This window comes from Erythrolamprus reginae, chromosome 2 (assembly GCF_031021105.1).
Source record: "Erythrolamprus reginae isolate rEryReg1 chromosome 2, rEryReg1.hap1, whole genome shotgun sequence".
Taxonomy (NCBI): Eukaryota; Metazoa; Chordata; class Lepidosauria; order Squamata; family Dipsadidae; genus Erythrolamprus; species Erythrolamprus reginae.
Genome location: NC_091951.1, coordinates 1,070,777 through 1,091,462, shown reverse-complemented (window position 1 = coordinate 1,091,462; position 20,686 = coordinate 1,070,777). Strand labels below are relative to the sequence as shown.

The following is a 20,686-nucleotide window of genomic DNA, read 5'->3' as shown; positions in this document are numbered from 1 at the left end:
ATTGTTGGAATGGCTGTGTCCAGATACACAACTCCTCCACTCGCAACATAGAAACATAGATTGACGGCAGAAAAAAACCTCATAGTCCATCTAATCTGTCCTTCTACTATTTTATGTATTTCATCTTAGGATGGATATATGTTTATCCCAGGCATGTTTAAATTCAGTTACTGTGGATTTACCAGCCACATCTGCTGGAGGTTTGTTCCAAGCATCTACTTCTCTTTCGGTAAAGTGATATTTTCTCACGTTACTTCTAATCTTTCCCTCAACTTGGTTTGATTGCTTAGCTTTTCATAGTTTCTTTTTAGGGCTCTGACCTCCCTTGTTAATACATTTTTGGCCGGATTGTACAGCATTCTATCGCCTTTTCTGTAGGCTTCCTCTTTGGAATGACATAACTGCTTAAGTTTAGTTGTGAACCAAGGTTTATTGTTACTGAATATTCACACGTTCCTGGTCAGTACACATAGGTCTCCACAGAAGCTGGTATATGATGTTACAGTATCTGTGAATTCATCCAGTCTACAGAGGTATCTTCAAAAATATTTCAGTCTGTGCAGTCAAAGCAATAAAAGAAGATAATTTTAAAAGGCTGTGGAAGCAGACATATACTAACAGTTGGACTGGTTGTAAAGATTTGTGAACTGTGATTTGATGATATGGAGGCTGTTCTGTCGGGCTCTCTGGTAGAATCCTCCCAAAAATTCACAGGTACAAATTTCAGACACACCCACGTTTGAAAATTCAAAACAATGTTCTTTATAATGAAAATTCACTTAAACCAAGCCCTCTTTTGGTATAGCAAAGAGCACTCGTCTCCAAACTAACTGGTAATTTTGTACAAGTCCCTTATCAGTCCTGTGATACTTAGCTTGCAGCTGTGAGGCAATTCACAGTCCTTCTTCTTTCACAAAGTGAAACACACTTTGCTCTGGTTTAGTTTCAAAGCAGGGAAAAATCAGCACACAAAAGGTCAAAGTCAGTAAAGCAGTCATGAAACACAAGGATCAGATAATCCTCCACAATGGCCAAACCCACAGGCTGCTCTTTATAGCAGCCTCACTAATGACCACAGCCCCACTCAACCACAGGTGGCCTCATTTTCTTTGATAATAATCTCTCAGTTGTTGCTGCCTATGCATCGCTATCCGCATGCGTGGCTGTATCATTAACTCTTGTTCTGAATCCAAGGAGGAGCTAGATAATTGATCTCCTTCTGAGCTGTCTGCCACACTCTCCTCCTCCCTGTCACTCATGTCTTCTTGGTCAGAGGAGGATTCATCAGCAGATTCCACCGGGGGCAAAACAGGCCTGCGGCATGTGGATGTCTCCCCAACATCCACAGTCCTTGGGGCAGGAGCTGGGCCAGAGCTAGCCACAACAGAGGCAAGTGATTATGAAGAGCTGATTGCACTTTTGAAAGACTTGGGTGAAGATTTAAAAAGATGCCTTTGGGGATTTGAAGCTGAAAAAGAAAAGGGAAGAGAATTAAATGATTTTGAAAATATGATAAGAAATGAAAATGGAAAGAATGAAGAACAAGAAGATAATAAAGGGGAGAAGAACTTAGAAGAGGGAAATCAGATTGATGAGTATACCGGGACCTACAGCGACAAAAGGGAAAAGGACATTGAAAATGAAGGACAGATTGATGACTATGTTGGAATTTATGATGATTACACTGAGATTTAGTGACAAAAGGAGAGGAGGAGAATATTGGTTTTGGATAAAATAACGGAAAGGGGAAACTAGGGGAAGAGATTAAAAAGAATTGAAGATATACAAGTAATACACTTAAAGGTGAGAAAAGGAGTTTGTAAAAAAAGAAGTTGGGGGTACAAAAGTAAAAGGAAGAAAAAGAAATTAAGAAAATGGGGATGGAAATCAAAAGAAAATGGATGATTGATGACAGGAAGGAATATAATTTTCTTTAGTTTAGTACTATCATACCATATTTGTGATAATTATTATTAATATTGAATAAGATTTGATTAAATGTTTAATATAATCATTTAATAAATAGTTTTTTCCCTATGAATTTTATTGTAGATTGGTATAAGATTGGTTGTATGAAATTTAAAATTGGTCGAAAAAATTGGTGGAATTAAATATTTGTACTGACAGAGATAAAACATAAAAAAGAATGAATTTAGGCCAATTGTTGGAAGTATATATAATTTGAATAATTATTTCTTTGTATAAGACTTGCATAATACACAAATTTGAAAACTTCAGATCGTGCAGAATGCGGCCGTGAGAGCTATTGTGAGGCTTCCTAGATTCGCCCACGTCTCTCCAACACTCCGTGGATTGCATTGGCTGCCAATAAATTTCCAGTCACAATTCAAAGTGTTGGTAATGACCTATAAAGCCCTACATGGCATCGGACCAGAATATCTCCGGGAACGTCTCCTGCTGCACGAATCCCAGCGGCCGACAAGGTCCCACAGAGTTGGCCTTCTCTGGGTCCTGTCGACTAAACAATGTCATCTGGCGGGCCCCAGGGGAAGAGCCTTCTCTGTGGCGGCCCCAGCTCTCTGGAATCAACTCCCCCCCGAGATCAGAACTGCCCCCACCCTCCTTGCCTTTCGTAAATTGCTTCGGAGAGGGGCAGCATACAAATCTAATAAATTATTATTATTATTATTATTATTATTATTATTATTATTAAGACCCACCTATATTGCCAGGCATGGGGGAATTAAGACATCTCCTCCAGACTTATAGAGTTTATGTATGGTATTCTTGCGTTGTATGTTTTTTAAATGATGGGGTTTTTAGATACTTTCTTTTAATATTAGTTACATTGTATATTGTTATTATTATTGTTGTGAGCCACCCTGAGTCTGCAGAGAGGGGCGGCATATAAATCTAATAAATTATTATTATTATTGATATAATACAGAAATGATTCTGATAATTATTGATGTTATTGGCATAATATAAGAAGTTCAAATGAATAATTATAAGATTTTAATATAAATTATATAATTAATTAAATTAATTTAATGTATTAAATTTATAAGCCGTCCAACTTCTTCTGGGCTCTTAAAATGTTGGTTTTTATGGGGCATTTAGAAATGATAGAAATAGGGGGGAAAGAGAAAAGAATGATGAGTAAAAAGATTAAGGGAGGGGAGGAAGCAATACGGCTTAAAATTAAGAGGCAGGAGAGATAATAATTATCTTGGGAGGTTAAGCTAGAGCGATTAATTTGGATTTAAAAATGGAAATTAATTGGTGGTGGACCCAGAAGACAAAATTAGAGTGTGAGGCAGCATTAGTTTAGCAACATATACCTACTGTAGGTTAAGTGGTTATACAGTATATCCAGAAAAGATAAAAGAATAAAAATTTCAGAAGAGACATGGTTAGTATATTCAAAATTCCATCTCAGAGCACTTTGCTAACAGTCTTGCTCTGTTGAGGTTTGTTTTTAAAAACTGTTAATTCTATAATGCTGAAGAACATTCAATTTGCTATTTGTAATTTAAAGCTGGGATCTAATCTGGTTTGCCATCTAGTCAAGGGACATTTCCAGAGTGGGTTTGTTTTGTTTTTCATAATAAGCCCACTTGCATCTGGGAACATTAAAAATCTTTGTGGAATAGCTTTTTTTTAAAAGGCAGTGGCTTTACAAATGAAAATTGTGACTGTTTGAGCAAGAAATGCAAATTATGGCTAAGAAAAAATATTTCAACAAAATGAGAACCCAGATTGCTGGAGACAATATGCTGACTTTGTAAACTGTTCAGAGATAAAGTGGTAAAACATTGTGGAGTAGCATATAAATCTAAGTGGAATTGCTATTGCTATATAGTTTCTCCTCTGTGTGGATCCTTTCGTGGGAAAGAAGTATACTGCTCTGAGCAAAGGTCTTTCCACACTCCATGCATTTAAATGGTTTCTCTCCCGTGTGGAGCCTTTTGTGGCTTCTCAGTCCACTGCTCTGAGTAAATGTCTTTCCACACTCCACACATTCATAAGGCTTCTCCCCTGTGTGGATCATCTTGTGGGAAATAAAATGACTTCTTTGAGCAAAGTTCTTTCCACACTCCATGCATTTATACGGCTTCTCTCCCGTATGGATCATCTTATGGGAAGTAAGTGCACTGCTATGAGTAAAGTTCTTTCCACACTCCATGCATTTATACGGTTTCTCCCCTGTGTGGATCCTTTTGTGTGAAATAAAATGACACTTATGAGCAAAGGTCTTTCCACACTCCATGCATTTATATGGCTTCTCCCCTGTATGGATCCTTTCATGGGAAGTAAGTGTACTGCTCTGAGCAAAGGTCTTTCCACACTCCATGCATTTAAATGGTTTCTCTCCTGTGTGGAGCTTTTTGTGGCTTTTAAGTCCATTGCTCTGAGTAAATGTCTTTCCACACTCCATGCATTTATACGGCTTCTCCCCTGTGTGGATCATCTTATGGGAAATAAGCGTACTGCTCCGAGCAAAGGTCTTTCCACACTCCAAGCATTTATACGGCTTCTCCCCTGTGTGGATCATCTTATGGGAAGTAAGATTCCAGCTCCTTCTAAAACATTTTCCACATTCCAAACATTCATAAGGTTTCTCTTTTCTGTCTTTTGTGTCAATTGCTTTTTGCGATACAAGGAAGTTACTTCCAAGAGAAAGAATTAATGTCCCGCTGTAATTTTGTCCATTTTGTCTTCTTATAGTCTCTTCTCCTTTGCTTTGGATTAAACAGTGTTCATTGACTTGTACTTTAGTTTTTGCAGTACATTTTTTCCTTATTTTCTCTTCTTGGGCAAGAATGTCTTGCATCGGAGCATCAGTGGAAGATGAGCTTTCCTGATTCCAATTCTTTGACTGGTTTCTCTCAGGGCCTTCAAATTCCGTTCGAATTCCAAACCTCTCCATTCCATCTTCAGCACTGATCACTTGGAAGAGTTCACAGGAATCTTGATTCTCCTGCCCATTATGACCTTCAAAACAAAAGGGAAATGAAAATGGGAACAAGGTTAGAGAAAAAGATCAAAGTGTAGAAAGTCAAAGCCCATGTTATACCAACACTCCGCAGTCTGCATTGGTTGCCGATCAATTTCCGGTCACAATTCAAAGTGTTGGTTACGACCCATAAAGCCCTTCATGGCATCGGACCAGAATATCTCCGGGACCGCCTTCTGCCGCACGAATCCCAGCGACCGGTTAGGTCCCACAGAGTGGGCCTTCTCCGGGTCCCGTCGACTAAACAATGTTGTCTGGCGGGTCCCAGGGAAAGAGCCTTCTCTGTGGCGGCCCCGACTCTCTGGAACCAGCTCCCCCCAGATATCAGAGTTGCCCCCACCCTCCTTGCCTTTCGCAAGCTCCTTAAAACCCACCTCTGTCGTCAGGCATGAGGGAATTGAAATTTCCCTTCCCCCTAGGCTTATAGAATTTATACATGGTATGCTTGTACGTATGAGTGGTTCTTTAAATTGGGGTTTTTTAGATTGTTTTTTAATATTAGATTTGTTTACATTGTCTTTTTATATTGTTGTTAGCCGCCCCGAGTCTTCAGAGAGGGGCAGCATACAAATCTAATACAAATACAAAAACAAATGAGTTTCCTTCTGAATTTCTCCAAAGTTCTATGAGGTTGTACGTTTGCATGCTCACAGTGGTGTGATATAGACATTTTGGCCCTCTGCAAACCAAAAAGGCCCTGCCATATCATGCCACCTAGGGCACCCGTGCCATAGGTTCACCATCACTGATATATACCATACTTGTGCATTTTCTTTTTTCTGCCTAAATGTAGCAGCTTAATTTTTTCACCATTCAATTGCATAATAATCAGGGGAAACATCCAAGGAGGAATTAACTTAAAATTTAATGGGGTGGGTTAATTTTAGACATTATTAGAGTTGGAAGGGACCTTGTAGGTCATCTATTTATTTTATTTATTTATTTATTGGATTTGTATGCCGCCACTCTCCGGAGACTCGAGGCAGCTAACAGCAATAATAAGACAGCGTATAATAATAATCCAATACTAAAAACAATTAAAAACCCATTAATATAAAAACCAGACATACATACATACATACCATGCATAAAATTGTAAATGCCTAGGGGGAAAGAACATCTCAGTTCCCCCATGCCTGGCGGCAGAGGTGGGTTTTAAGTACCTTACGAAAGGCAAGGAGGGTGGGGGCAATTCTAATCTCTGGGGGGAGTTGGTTCAGAGGCTCTTCCCCTGGGTCCCACCAAGCGGCATTGTTTAGTTGACGGGACCTGGAGAAGACCCACTCTGTGGGACCTAACTGGTCGCTGGGATTCGTGCAGCAGAAGGCAGTCCCGGAGATATTCTGGTCCAACCCCCTGCTCAAACAAGAGTTCCTACACCATTTGAGACAGATGGCAATCCACAACGTCTGCTGGCCAGCTGTTCCACTGGTTGATTGCTCTCACTTCCAGGTTGAATTCATTGTTTCAGGTGATCCCAGTTAATCCAGGTAAGCCATTTTTTATGGACCTGACAAAAACTGTGACAAATTATGTTTGGCAGGGCAAAAAAAATAGAATAAGATATAGGATGTAAAAGAAAGGGGAGGACTTGGATTGCCAAACTGGAAATTATCCTACCAAGTGGCTGTTTTAACCTGGATTAAACAATGGCTAATATTAGAAAACAAAATAATGTTAACATTGGAGGGACATGACCACTTATTTAAGTAGCACACATATATTTTGTATGAAAAATATAAGACGCATTCATATTTCAAAATTCAAAACTCATTATTATGAAATTCATTATTACAAATTTGGTTAAATAATTCCCAAATAATACCAGAATGGATATCACCGATAGAATCAATTTATCACCCAGATTTACTACAATTGGAGATAATAATAAAATACAAAGATTTGTTAGATGAAAAATTGAAGCCAAGATCAAGAGAAGAATTAAATGAAAGAGGTATATTACTGGATTAGTGGATTTACGACAAAGTACATGACAAGTACATGAGTCTACGGAGAGGGGCGGCATACAAATCAAATCAAATCAAATCAAATAAATAAATGTTTCAAAAAGATAATGTGTTCAGTTCTGGAGACCTCACCTACAAAAAGATAATGACAAAATTGAACAGGTCCAAAGACGGGCTACAAGAATGGTGGAAGGTCTTAAGCATAAAACGTATCAGGAAAGACTTCATGAACTCAATCTGTATAGTCTGCAGGACAGAAGGAAAAGGGGGAACATGATCGAAGCATTTAAATATGTTAAAGGGTTAAATAAGGTTCAGGAGGGAAGTGTTTTCAATAGGAAAGTAAACACAAGAACAAGGGGACACAATCTGAAGTTAGTTGGGGGAAAGATCAAAAGCAACATGAGAAAATATTATTTTATTGAAAGAGCAGTAGATCCTTGGAACAAACTTCCAGCAGACGTGGTTGGTAAATCCACAGTAACTGAATTTAAACATGCCTGGGATAAACATAGACCCATTGTAAGATAAAATACAGGAAATAGTATAAGGGCAGACTAGATGGACCATGAGGTCTTTTTTCTGCCGTCAGTCTTCTATGTTTCTATAACAAAGATAACCACTTACAAAAATGAAAGAATGACCTTGACAGGACACTCATGACCACGGAAGAAAAACTAATTGGCAAAACATACAAATACCTAATTAGATACAAAACAGAAGAGGAGATGTTCAGTTTTCTCAAAAGACACCTTACAAAATAATACTATAGAGGGATATAGCATTGCTTCCAGCTGTACGGATTCACCTCCAGTGATCTTAGAAGCCGATGTCTTAGAAGAACTTGAACGATTAAAGATAAATAAGGCAATGGGAGCAGATGGCATTCGCCCCAGAGCTCTTAAAGAACTCAGATCTGCGATTGCTAACCCCCTGACTGATTTGTTTAACCAATCCCTTTTAACAGGAGAAGTTCCTGATTTATTTATGTTCTGTCTGGGTCACTCCGGAAGCCAAGACCAACCCAAAAAGTGAAGCCAGACACACCGGTACAAGGCAAAGGTAGTTTTATAAAAGTCAAGAAAAACACAGGTAACAGGAAAACGCTGGAACTTCAGATATATCCACGAAGGCAAAAGTCCATGCAGCAATACAGGATTCTTGCTGCCAATATGAGGCTGTAGATAGCAGACCTACTCCTCCCACGGGTCTTCCAAACTGCTGGGCCACAAGCCAGGAACAGAGACGCCGAGAACAAAGCAGGACACCGTAACTCCAACTGATAACACTCCACACGGCTTCAAGGGCTTGCCTGCCTTTTAAACCCTGCTAAGGAGGACCACACCCAAGCCCAGCTGTTCCTAATTCAGTGCTGATAATACTTCTTTAATTGCTCCTTTCTTTGATCTGAACGTCTGTCACATGTCGACGACGGCTTGTGCGTCATCACCTAATGACTCCAAGCTACTGGCTGGGGAGAGCCCCCCCCCCCCCGGGGCTCTCATTCTGTTCTCCTTTGTCCCATTCCTGCCTTTCCTCTCCCCCGTCCGACTGCTCAGCCCCCTCCTCTTCGCTGTCATCCTCCTCCGGGCATGGAGCCAGCAGAGACACAGCCGGTCCCTGAGTAGCCTCAGGCTGAACCACAACAATTTATTTATTTATTAGATTTGTATGCCGCCCCTCTCCGTAGACTCAGGGCGACTAACAACAATAAAGAAGACAATGTAAACAAATCTAATATTAAAAATAATCTAAAAAACACCAATTTAAAGAACCAATCATACATACAAACATACCATGTATAAATTCTATAAGGCATAGGGGGAAGGGAAAATTTCAATTGATGATGGAAACTGATGATTGGAGAATGGCCAGTGTTGTGCCTATGCACAAGAAGGGCAGTAGGGAAAAAGCTGGTAACTACAGGCCAGTCAGCTTGACATCAACAAATAACAAATGGCACATAAAGCATCCAAGCAAAGAGACATCGGCTTTTTCCTTCCTTGGAGCACGAGAAGGCCAGATCCGTTCCTTCTCCCTCCCAGGAGATCATATCTCATAATAGTGGGGGGGTTTAATGAAAAAATTAACTACAATCTGTCTTCTTGAACTCTGATTGGCGACTAGAAAACTCTTACCCAGAAAGACCACGTTCCTATGGTTTTCCAGCATGACTTCCGAATGCAGCGCTTTCTGGTCAGGATCCAGCTGAGACCATTCCTCCTCAGAGAAAGACACAGCCACCTCCTCGAAGGACACAGGACTCTCCTGAACACAGGGAAAAAGAACAGAACAGGAGGATTCACAAAATCTGCGTTGAGGCGATGCGATACCTACCTATCTATCTCTTTATCTCTTTATCTCTTTATCTCTTTATCTCTCTCTCTCTCTCTCTCTCTCTCTATCTATCTATCTATCTATCTATCTATCTATCTGTTTATTAGATTTGTATGCCGCCCCCTCTCCGCAGACTCGGGGCGGCTAACAACAATAATAAAACAGCATATGACAAATCTAATATTTAAAATAATTTAAAAACCCTTATTAAAAACCAAACATACACACAAGCATACCATGCATAAATTGTATAGGCCTAGGGGGAAAGAAATATCTCAATTCCCCCATACCTGACGACAGAGGTGGGTTTTAAGGAGCTTACGAAAAGCAAGGAGGGTGGGGGCAATTCTGATGTGTGGGGGGAGCTGGTTCCAGAGAGTCGGGGCTGCCACAGAGAAGGCTCTTCTCCTGGGGCCCACCAACCGACATTGTTTAGCTGACGGGACCCGGAGAAGGCCCACTCTGTGGGACCTAATCGGTCACTGGGATTTGTGCGGCAGAAGGCGGTCCCGGAGACAATCTTGGACTCAGCACAGTACTCCTCTGATCTTCTTCTATGTTTCTAAACGTTAGATACGATTTGCTTATTTTCGAACTACAGGATGAGGATTTTTAAAAATGGCAATGTGACAATGTATTTAATTATTTTTCATTAGCTTTGCACAATTCCGAGTCAAAGAATTATCCCCCCCGCCCCCCCCCCAAAAAACTGGGTTCCTGCCACTGTGATATATGTTTATTTCTATTTATTGAAGTACTTTTAAAAATTGCTCCAATGTTGTAAGAGTACATAGCAGAATAATATAACCAGAGGAAGCGATGCTGGCTAAAAGGAACTTGAACCTGCTGTTCTGCTCTCCACGTTGTGGGAGAACACAAAAATAAACCTGGCCAAACAAGAGAGGAAAATAGAAGGAGAGAGCACTCTGCACACCCGCTTCACTTCCTGAGAGGAGAATACAAATCTAATAACTTTTTCTTTTCTTACTTGATTTGGAGGTTCATTCGTAGTTTGATCTCCTTCATAAAAATCAGAAAGCTTCATTCTTTGTTTCTCTGTAAGGAATAAATAATTTCAAAATGCGTAATTAATAAAATAGGAGGTGATATTCTATAGAAAAGAGAGAGCAAAGGTAAGACAGATGGGTAAAATCAGAGGATCTCCCCTTACCTTCTGAAGTCTCCTGATTAGGATCTTCCCAAGGGATCCTCCAGAAAAATGGCTCGTGAGGGGGATCTGATGGATTCTTCTTTCCCTCAAGATCACCGATCTCCACAGTGCAGCACTTGAAATAGGAGGAAGGAAAAAAGAAGCACAATTAATGTACATTAATTAAGGTAAATCCGCAGTAACTGAAATTAAACATGTCTGGGATAAACATATATATCCACCCTAAGATAAAATACAGGAAATAGTATAAGGGCAGATTTGAGGTCTTTTTCTGCCATCAATCTTCTATGTTTCTATTTTTCTATCACACAACACAAAATATATTCGGAACACAACCTCAAAGCCCCTCAATATCCATCCAGGTTGAGTGAGAAAACAATGGAAGTATGTCCTACAAGAATTGGTGAATTTCCACCTATTATGAATGAGTTTGGGAAGGAGTGATGAAGTATTCACATTTTTTATTCTCTTCTGAGCTCCCTAAAGTGTCTCACCTGCAACTGGACCTGCTCCTTCTGCTCCTCCATCTGGTTCAGGAGGAGGCCTTCCGCCAAGGCCACTGCCTGGGAGCTGGTCTCTGCTCCACACTCCCGCACCCAGCCCTCCATCTCTGGGGGCAGAAGGTATATGAGCTGCTCCAGAACCACCAGGTCAAGCATCTGGGCTTTGGTGTGTTTTTCTGGTCTCAGCCATCGCCTACTAAAGTCATGGAGTCGGCTGCAAAGTCCTCGGGGACCCTCAGCCTCCCGGTATTGGATGAAGTTCCAGGGCTGAACTTCTGAAGGGAGGATGGATTCCTCCTGCAGGATCTTCTGCCCGGGTCTTGTCCAGAGCTTCCCCCACTTCCCAGGCTGAGCAGCTGAAGGGCCTTTTCCGCTTCCCTCCTTTGCAACAGGTGGGGTCTCCATCCTTTCTCTGTCCTACAGAGCAACTCCAAATGGATTCAAGGACTCTTGTGGGTCTCCAGACGCCTTTTCCTTCACAGGACCATTTCTAGGGCCACAGGATGGCCCTGTCCAAATGATTCTGCTCTGGTTTTTTTCCCCAAGAGAAAAAATTGTCTTGCCAAGTCGACAAATTTCTTTGAGTTTCTGTATCTGAGATGGAAAGAAAGACACAACACCAAGAATTAGAAAGTAGAATTCAACCACTGAAGAGCCTTCGCCCAATCTGCCCAGAGCCCCAAGTAGCTCATCCCAGCATAGGATCGAGATCCCCCCCTTCGATCAGAGCTGGGAAGGAGCAGCTGGAGAGGCCACCTTGCTTCTTTCCCCCTCAGGAGACAGGATCGGGCCTTTGGATGAGTCAGGATACAAAATTAAGTGAAACAAACATAAGAAGGGGAGTTGGATTGGACGACCTGTAGGGTTCCTTTTCTCCACTTGATATTAAAAGAGCCTTGCCTTGCCATATAGTAAAAGTTTCTAAAGTGTAAAAACCCAAGGGAAAGTAGCAGAAGGTTTCCGAGTAGTCAAACCCCCGAAAGGAAGGTTTCTGAGAAACGGCTCAATCACAAGAACTATGTGGACATAGAATACAGTGATGAGGTAGGAGCACGTTACATCTCCTTTTTGGATAGCAGCATTCGTGTCCTGCTGGAGCTATAAGCCTTCGTCCAGATCTTGGATGCTTTTAATCTCTCTGAACCTGATTTGTCCAAATTAATAAAGCGTGGAACTCATTACCGGACTCCATAGTGTCATCCCCAAACCCCCAACACTTTACCCTTACTTTACTTTACCCTTTAGATTATCTACGGTTGACCTATCCAGATTCCTAAGAGGTCAGTAAGGGGCGAGTACAAGTGCCCTTGAGTGCCTTCCGTTCCCTGTCCTATTGCTCTCCTATATCTCCTATACCTTTCTTCTATTCCTATATCTCTTCTTCTATTCTTTCATTGATATGTTCTATTACTATACCTTCTCTTCTATTATTTCTTAGATATATTTTACTATGAGTATCTCCTCTATAACCTTCATCATGTATTTTACTATGTGTATATAAATATATATCCACTAAAACCCTCATTGTGTATTGGACAAAATAAATAAATAAATAAAATAAAAGATTCCCGATGGTCTGCGTCCCGCTTTTTCCTGCATCAGAAGCCGCCCCACGCTTCTCTCCTCCTCCGAAGACAGGATCGGCCCCTTAGGGAGCCTGGTGCGAATTCTACCACTTCACCCCGCTTTTGTCTTCTCCTGCTGGACTTCTCCAAGGCCGACCCCCCCCCCCCTCGGGCTCTTCCCCGAATCCCCGTCGCCTTCCTGGTATCCCCGCTTCCCCCTGCAGGGAGAGGGCGGTTGGAGAGCATGGGACTCGAAAAAAGCCCCCCCTCACCTGAAGCACATCTGGATGTCTCTCCCCACAGCCTTTCCGCCTCCAGCAGAGCCCCAAGGTTTAAGGAGAGTGAGTGTGGCGTCCTAGAGCGGCAAGGCTCAGTGATGTCACTTCCTTCGCAGCATCCTCTGGAAAGCCAGTTGTGACGTTCGCCCTCCAGTGAGCCAATGGGGAAACGCCTTGATTTCCCTTGGCAGAGGGCGCCCCCTGGGGGATTCGGAAGGTCCGAATCCTGTCAGGAACGGCTGGGCGCTCAGACGGGGACCGGGAAACACACTGGGGAACCCAGCGAATTCCGGCCTGAAAAAAAGGAGGAAGGTGGGACACAACCAGGGAAGCCACAACCGGGAAAATGACTGCGGGGTTTTTTTTAAATCGATCTATCTTTTTATTTCTTTGATTCAATACCTACAGCTGCCTTTCTCAAACTGATCCGTCCCTCAGGTGCCCGCGAAAAGAGACTGAGGAGAGAAAGGCTCCACAATGGAGGAAAAGGTTGAAATCTCTGGATATTCCAGAAACTTCACCTCATAACGAAGAAACGAAGAGGGGGAAATGGCGCCTCATCTCTGGCTGGAGAAAAGGCGGAATTGCAAAACTCAGGAAGGGAAAATGTGGAAAAGAAAAATACAGCTGAAGTATGGGAAGGGGGGGGGGAAAACCCCATTTCCACGTAGGGGTCGAGGGGGGAAATCGCCTCACGAGGCGCCACTGGGAAGCTGAAGCCCCTTGGGGGAAATGAAGGCGGGAAGGGAGGGGAGCCTCCTGGTGGATCCCCCCGCCATCCTCTCAGGCAGAAGACCAACCGGTGCGGGAGGGGATCTCGGGGGCGGAGGGGCGTGAGGAGGCCGCCCGAAGCCGTGTCCGTCCTTGGCGACCCGCTTCTCGGCCTCTGCTTTGATCGACGCTTCCCTCCATTCACCTTCTTTCATTCCGCGGCTGTTGGCAGCACAAATGTCAGTCGAAGGATTTTTCTCGGTCGATTCTGAGGGAAAAACTGTTTGTTTTTTCCTTCTCCCTGCGAACGGAGGACACGCCCCTGTCATGTCTCCGCCCAACAACCGGGATCTGCCTAGAGATGGGCCGTATTGGTGGAAGAGTAAGGAGCCCTGATTGGTTGTTACCGACGGGTAGTGACAGCCGGGAGCGGGAAAAATTAACGAAGTTTATTGGTCCTTTCCTCAGCCAGCTGGGCCTATTTAAGGCCTTGAAATGTACGAACGGTTACCTTCTGTTATGAGTTGTTGTTCCTCCTGTTTGCTCTTAAATAAAAGCGTTGTCCCGACGGAGTGATTCTCCGACTTTTCAGCCCCCCTCCCCTTCTTCGCATGGGGTCGCCCGGCAGCGGAGGGGGGCGGAAGGGGGCCCGGAAAGCCCCTGGCTCCGCCTCCTCCCCGCCCCACACGCGAGGGAGGCCCGAAGAGGCAGAGCGCGCAGCCGCCTCAAAGCACAGGCATCGGGGGGAACCCAGGGCTGCTGCTGCCCCCACAAGCGCCCCTAGAGAGAGGGGAGAAAGACGCCGGCACTCCCAGCCCCCGAGGAGGGATCGGTGGGTCTGGGTGGGCGTGAATTTCGGATTAGGGAGCAAAAAGGACCAATAGGAATTCTCTCTTCCCGGCGCGTCAACGGTCTCCGGGCTGAGTCTCCCTTGACTTATTTGATTGATTGATTTTGTCCAATACGCAATACTGTACATATTGAAGAGAGAGAAGCGAAAGAAAGCAATAGGGAGAAAGAAAGAGAGAGAGATGAAAGGGGGGAGAGAGAGCTAGCAAGAGAGAGAAGAGAAAGAAAGAGAGATAGAAAGAGAAAGAAAGCAAGAGAGAGAGAGCAAGAGGGGGAGAGAGAAAGAGAAATGACTCTTGATTTAAAGCATATGGTAAAAAGCACCCAAATAACAGGAAAAAAACCCCAGCCGTTTGTGTGTGTGTGTGTGTGTGTGAACTCTTGAACCATTTTCAATAGCTCACCTCTAATTGGAAATGGTTCAAGAATTCACACACGCACACACAAACACACACAAGGGGGGAGGAGACAGGGATGGAAAAAGAGAAGATAATAATAGTAATAGATTTTGGTTTTGTTTTATTATTAATTTCTTTTAATAAAAAAAGAAGGGAATTTTTTTCTTATTTATTTATTTATCTATGTTGCCCAGTCCCAAAGGGACTGTCTCTCAGACACTATACTTTTCCGCCCACACCGAAAAAAAATTAGAGGGAACATTGGTTATAAGGGCAAACCAATCTCTTTAAATCTGGACACGGGGGTGGCACGTATCCGTCTTAAACATTGGAGGGTACCTTTTGCTCTAAAATCTAAGGTGGGTGAGGAGCTGGATAGGCTCTTAGCTCAAGGTATCCTAGAACCAACTGAACATTCTTGTTGGGAAACACCAATAGTTAATCCAGTGAAACCAGACGGGTCTATCAGGATTTGTGGGGATTTTAAATGTACTTTAAATAAGGCCTAAAGCTAGGATCTTATCTGGTTGGGACCTAGGCAAAGTACATTTCCAGTGTGGGTTTTCTTTTTCATAATAAGACCATTTCCATCTGGGGACATTAAAATATTTGTGGAATAGCTAAAAAACAAGCAGTGGCTTCACAAAGTGAAAATCGTGACTGGTTGAACAAGAAATGCAAATGCTGGATGAGAAAAAATATTTGAGCACAAAATGGATGGAACATTTTTAAATAACTGGAAATTGAAAACTTTCAATTTGGCATTTTATTGAAAACATCTTGAACTCCAATGAATTACTTTTACTAGTTGATTCAGCCTTTCATCTTCCTGAGGTCACCAAAATGAGGACTCAGACTTCTGGGGGCAATGTGCTGACTTTGTAAATTGCTCAGAGATAAGTGATAAAGCACTGTGGAATACAGTAGTCCCTCGCTATACCGCGCTTCACCTACTGCGGCTTCACTTCATTGCGGGTTTTCAAGAAATATTAATGAGAAAAATCATTCGCGGATCTTCGCTGGTTCGCGGGTTTCTGAGGAAGTCGATTGGCAGATTTAACCAGCCCGCCGAACTCCCACTGTGTGGGAAGGGTTTATAAACACTTAAAACAATGAAAACTTACCAAACAATTACAATATAAATACTTAAATAAGTACTATCAGTCGATAAATTCCCCATCGCGGATTTCACCTATCGCGGCCTGGTCTGGAACGTAACACCAGCGATAGGTGAGGGACTACTGTAGTATATAAATGTAAGTACAATTGTTATTACTATAGTTTCTCCTGAGTACGGGTCCTTCCATACCCCATGAATGGGGTGTGAAAAGGTCTTTCCACACCCCATGCATTTATACGGGTTCTCCCGTGTGGATCATCCTATAGGAAGTAAGTCTATTGCTATAAGCAGAGGTTTTTCCGTATTCCATGCATTTATACGGCTTTTCTCCTGTGAATCCTTTCATGGGAAATAAGATGAATTCTATAAGAAAAGGCCTTTCCACACTCCACGCATTTATACGGCTGCTCCCCTGTGTGGATCCTTTTATGGGAAATAAAACTGCTTCTTTCAGCAAAGGTCTTTCCACACAGCTTGCATTTATACAGCTTCTCCCCTGTGTGGATCCTTTTGTGGGAAATAAGATGACCACTTTGAGCAAAGGTCTTTCCACACTCCATGCATTTATACGGCTTCTCTCCTGTGTGGAGCCTTTTATGGTAATAAGATGAATTCCACAAGCAAAGGCCTTTCCACACTCCATGCATTTATACGGCTTCTCCCGTGTGGATCCTTTTATGGGCAATAAGATAATTTCTTTGAGAAAAGCTCTTTTCACACTCCATGCATTTATACGGCTTCTCCCGTGTGGATCCTTTTATGGGAAATAAGATTACTTCTTTGAGCAAAGGTTTTTCCACACTCTGTGCATTTATATGGCTTCTGCCCTGTGTGGAGCCTTTTATGGGGAATAAGAGGACTTCTTTGAGCAAAGGTTTTTCCATACTCCATGCATTTATACGGTTTCTCCCATGTGGATCCTTGCATGGTAAATAAGATGAATTCCACAAGCAAAGGCCTTTCCACACTCTACACATTTACAGTGGTACCTCATCTTACGAACGCCTCTTCTAACGAACTTTTCAAGATATGAACCCGATGTTTAAGATTTTTTTGCCTCTTCCTCCGAACTATTTTCACCTTACGAACCCAAGCCGCTGCTGCTGGGATGAAGGGGTTTCTTTTTTCCCCTTTTTTGAAGAAAGAAAAGGGAGGGGCGGCTTGGAGGACTTTGCAGAGAACAGCCAAAGGCACTGAAAGAGTGTCTTTTGAAGAAAGAAAAGGGAGGAGCGCCCCCCTTGCCTTTCTTCCTTCCCACTCACCCTTTAGCCTAGCCTTGCTTCTTCCACCCGCCCCCTTTAGCTGCTCCTCCCTGCCCTCTGTTCGCCTCCCTTCTAAAGTTTGGGATTTTCCTGAAGGATTTGCACGCATTATTTGCTTTTACATTGATTCCTATGGGAAACATTGTTTCGTCTTATGAACTTTCCACCTTACAAACCTCCTCCTGGAACCAATTATGTTCGTATCATGAGGTACCACTGTATATGGTTTCTCTCGTGTGGATCTTTTTATGGGCAATAAAGTGATTTCTTTGAGAAAAGCTCTTTTCACACTCCATGCATTTATATGGTTTCTCCCGTGTGAATCCTTTTATGGGAAATAAAACTGCTTCTTTCAGCAAAGGTCTTTCCACACTCCTTGCATTTACACAGCTTCTCCCCTGTGTGGATCCTTTTGTGGGAAATAAGATGACCACTTTGAGCAAAGGCCTTTCCACACTCCATGCATTTATAGGGCTTCTCCCCTGTGTGGATCCTTTCATGGGAAATAAGATGACTACTATGAGAAAAGGTCTTTCCACACTCCATGCATTTATAGGGCTTCTCCCCTGTGTGGATCCTTTTATGGGAAGTAAGTGCACTAGTATAAGCAAAGGCCTTTCCACACTCCATGCATTTATACGGCTTCTCCCCTGTGTGGATCTTTTTATGGGAAATAAAACTGCTTCTTTCAGCAAAGGTCTTTCCACACTCCTTGCATTTATACGGCTTCTCCCCTGTGTGGATATTTTTATGGGAAGTAAGTGCACTAGTATAAGCAAAGGCCTTTCCACACTCCATGCATTTATACGGCTTCTCCCCTTTGTGGATCTTTTTATGGGAAATAAAACTGCTTCTTTCAGCAAAGGTCTTTCCACACAGCTTGCATTTATACAGCTTCTCCCCTGTGTGGGTCCTTTTGTGGGAAATAAGATGACCACTTTGAGCAAAGGTCTTTCCACACTCCATGCATTTATACAGCTTTTCCCCTGTGTGGGTCCTTTTGTGGGAAATAAGATGACCACTTTGAGCAAAAGTCTTTCCACACTCCATGCATTTATACGGCTTCTCCCCTGTGTGGATCCTTTTATGGGAAGTAAGTGCACTAGTAAAAGCAAAGGCCTTTCCACACTCCATGCATTTATACGGCTTCTCCCCTGTGTGGATCTTTTTATGGGAAATAAAACTGCTTCTTTCAGCAAAGGTCTTTCCACACAGCTTGCATTTATACAGCTTCTCCCCTGTGTGGATCCTTTTGTGGGAAATAAGATGACTACTTTGAGCAAAGGTCTTTCCACACTCCATGCATTTATATGGCTTCTCCCCTGTGTGGATCCTTTTATGGGAAGTAAGTGCAGTAGTATAAGCAAAGGCCTTTCCACACTCCATGCATTTATATGGCTTCTCCCCTGTGTGGATCCTTTTATGGGAAGTAAGTACACTAGCATAAGCAAAGGTCTTTCCACACTCCATGCATTTATACGGCTTCACCCTTGTGTGGATCCTTTTGTGGGAAATAAGATGACCACTTTGAGCAAAGGCCTTTCCGCACTCCATGCATTTATACGGCTTCTCCCCTTTGTGGATCCTTTTGTGGGAAATAAGATGACCACTTTGAGCAAAGGCCTTTCCGCACTCCATGCATTTATATGGCTTCTCCCCTGTATGGATCTTTTTATGGGAAATAAGTTGACTTCTTCGACCAAAGGTCTTTTCATACTCAATGCATTTATACTTCTCTTTTCTGTCAATCACTTTTTGAGATGTAAGATAGTTATTTCCAAAAAAATGAATGGCTGTTCCACTGATCATTTGGTACAGTTCACAGGAATCTTGATCCTCCTTACCTTTAAAAGAAAAGGAAAATAAAAATGATGACAAGGTTACAGAAAAAGTTCAGAGGCTAGAAAGTTAAATGAAATTCCTTCAGAATTTCTCCAAAATGTCATTAGGTTGTATGTTTGCATTCTTACAGTGGTGTGATATAAACATTATTAAATATATTGTAACATCATATGTCAGCTTCTGTGAAGACCTATGTGTACCAACCAGGAACTTGAAAATATACAGTAACAATAAACCTTGGTTCACAGCCAAACTCAAGCAGTTACGTCATTCCAAAGAGAAAGCCTACAGAAAAGGTGATAGAATGCTGTACAATCAGGCCAGAAATATATTAACAAGGGAGATCAGAGCAGCAAAAAGGAACTACAGTGATCCCTCGATTTGCGCGTTCTCGATTAGCGCGAAACGCTGCAACGCGGTTTTTCAAAAAATATTAATTAAAAAATAAGTCCGCGTTTTTTTTCCTACACCACGGTTTTTCCCGCCCGATGACGTCATACTGATTGCTGATTGGCCAAAATCTCGACCAATCGTTGCAAACGCAAAAAAAAGCTTTGCAACTGTTGGAACTTGTTCAGACTTGTTGGAAGATGCCTCCTAAACGTTGCACACGGAGTGGAGGCGGCGACGCTAAAAAGACCAGGAGGATACTCACAATTAAAGAGAAAATTGACATTTTGGACATGCTGAAAGGGGGACGCTCTTATGCAGATGTTGGTCGGCAGTATGGGATCAACGAATCGAGTGTGCGAACCATTCGGGACGACGAGAAAAAGATAATGGCCATTGCCATTGCCGCCAACGCTGCCCCAAGAAAGCCGGTGAGAGGAAGGAAGGAGGGAAGGAGGGAGGGAGAGAAGGGAAGGAGGGAAGGAGGGAGGGTTGCCATTGCCATTGCCGCCAGCGCTGCCCTGTGGGTAGCGGCGAGGAGCCCGGAAAAATCACCATTGCATTGCCAGCCTCCGAACTTGCGTCGCTCCACCTTCTGCGCATGTGCGGCCATGGAACAAAGGGCGCGCATGCGCAGATGGTGTTTTTACTTCCGCATCCAGTATAACGCGGAAATCGGTTAGCGCGGGAGGTCTTGGAACGTAACCCCCGCGCTAACCGAGGGATCACTGTACTCTGAAAAGCTAAAGAATCAATTCTCAACAAATGAACCAGCAAAAACATCACCTGTTACAGCAAACCACCTTCCCAAGCTGAAGGAGATCAGCAATTGGCAGATGACCTGAATGTGTTCTACTGCAGGTTTGAAAAGAAACCTCAACCACTTATGTGCACAACCTCCATCCCAGACACACCAACAACAGCTAAATCTTCTACAACTGAACCCATCCCATTATGTTTACAACCCCTAGTGATCACAGAAAAGGAAGTGAGAGATCTATTTCTCAGACAGAAGCCTGGAAAAGCACCAGGCCCAGACAAGATAACTCCTTCTTGCTTAAAAGTCTGTGCTGACCAATTGGCCCCCATCTTCACCCAAATCTTCAACAAATCACTAGAGTTGTGCTATGTTCCTTCCTGCTTCAAACGCTCGACTATCATCCCAGTGCCAAAGAAGCCCTCCATCAAGGAACTGAATGACTACAGACCAGTTGCTCTAACATCTGTAGTTATGAAAACCTTTGAAAGGCTAGTGATGTTCCATTTGAAAACCATCACGGATGCACTGTTAGACCCCCTGCAATTTGCATACCGA

The 20,686-nt window shown here is 42.9% G+C and overlaps 3 protein-coding genes across 5 annotated transcripts in view; all 3 read right to left on the bottom strand.

The window, feature by feature from the left end:
• Window positions 1-410: 410 nt before the first annotated feature.
• On the bottom strand, window positions 411-14,046 carry LOC139162910 (zinc finger protein 436-like). Of its 3 annotated transcripts, XM_070743813.1 has the most exons (7): window positions 14,022-14,046; window positions 12,794-13,778; window positions 10,948-11,550; window positions 10,454-10,568; window positions 10,271-10,338; window positions 9,084-9,213; window positions 411-4,956 (listed from the first exon to the last, which is right to left on the bottom strand). In XM_070743813.1, the coding sequence occupies exons 3-7, from the start codon at window positions 11,359-11,361 to the stop codon at window positions 3,797-3,799; spliced, it is 1,887 nt and encodes a 628-aa protein (XP_070599914.1). In that variant the 5' UTR covers window positions 11,362-11,550; window positions 12,794-13,778; window positions 14,022-14,046; the 3' UTR covers window positions 411-3,796. The 3 variants fall into 3 exon arrangements, with proteins under 3 accessions (XP_070599914.1, XP_070599915.1, XP_070599916.1); XM_070743814.1 differs by lacking the exon at window positions 14,022-14,046 and having other exon boundaries at window positions 13,600-13,805; XM_070743815.1 differs by lacking the exon at window positions 14,022-14,046 and having other exon boundaries at window positions 13,716-13,780.
• A 1,459-nt stretch (window positions 14,047-15,505) lies between these two features.
• On the bottom strand, window positions 15,506-16,524 carry LOC139162972 (zinc finger protein 723-like). The gene has a single exon (XM_070743884.1). The coding sequence runs from the start codon at window positions 16,522-16,524 to the stop codon at window positions 16,192-16,194; it is 333 nt and encodes a 110-aa protein (XP_070599985.1). The 3' UTR covers window positions 15,506-16,191.
• Window positions 15,506-20,686, bottom strand: part of LOC139158418 (zinc finger protein 208-like) — a 57,237-nt gene continuing 52,056 nt past the window's right edge. Inside the window, exon 14 of the mRNA XM_070735728.1 lies at window positions 15,506-18,983. Coding sequence (XP_070591829.1) covers window positions 17,440-18,983 — 1,544 coding nt within the window. The 3' untranslated portion in view covers window positions 15,506-17,439. The remainder of the gene's footprint in view (window positions 18,984-20,686) is intronic.

What these genes read in the sequence shown, in the direction of transcription:
- LOC139162972 (XM_070743884.1), bottom strand. Translation starts at nt 16,524, where the DNA reads ATGCATGGAGTGTGGAAAGGCCTTTGCTTGTGGAATTCATCTTATTAC.
- LOC139162910 (XM_070743813.1), bottom strand. Translation starts at nt 11,361, where the DNA reads ATGGAGACCCCACCTGTTGCAAAGGAGGGAAGCGGAAAAGGCCCTTCA. An exon ending in AGGAGCAGGTCCAGTTGCAG is followed by an intron (nt 10,569 to 10,947) that starts GTGAGACACTTT and finishes TCCTATTTCAAG; the next exon opens with TGCTGCACTGTGGAGATCGG. An exon ending in CGAATGAACCTCCAAATCAA is followed by an intron (nt 9,214 to 10,270) that starts GTAAGAAAAGAA and finishes CCCTGTGTTCAG; the next exon opens with GAGAGTCCTGTGTCCTTCGA.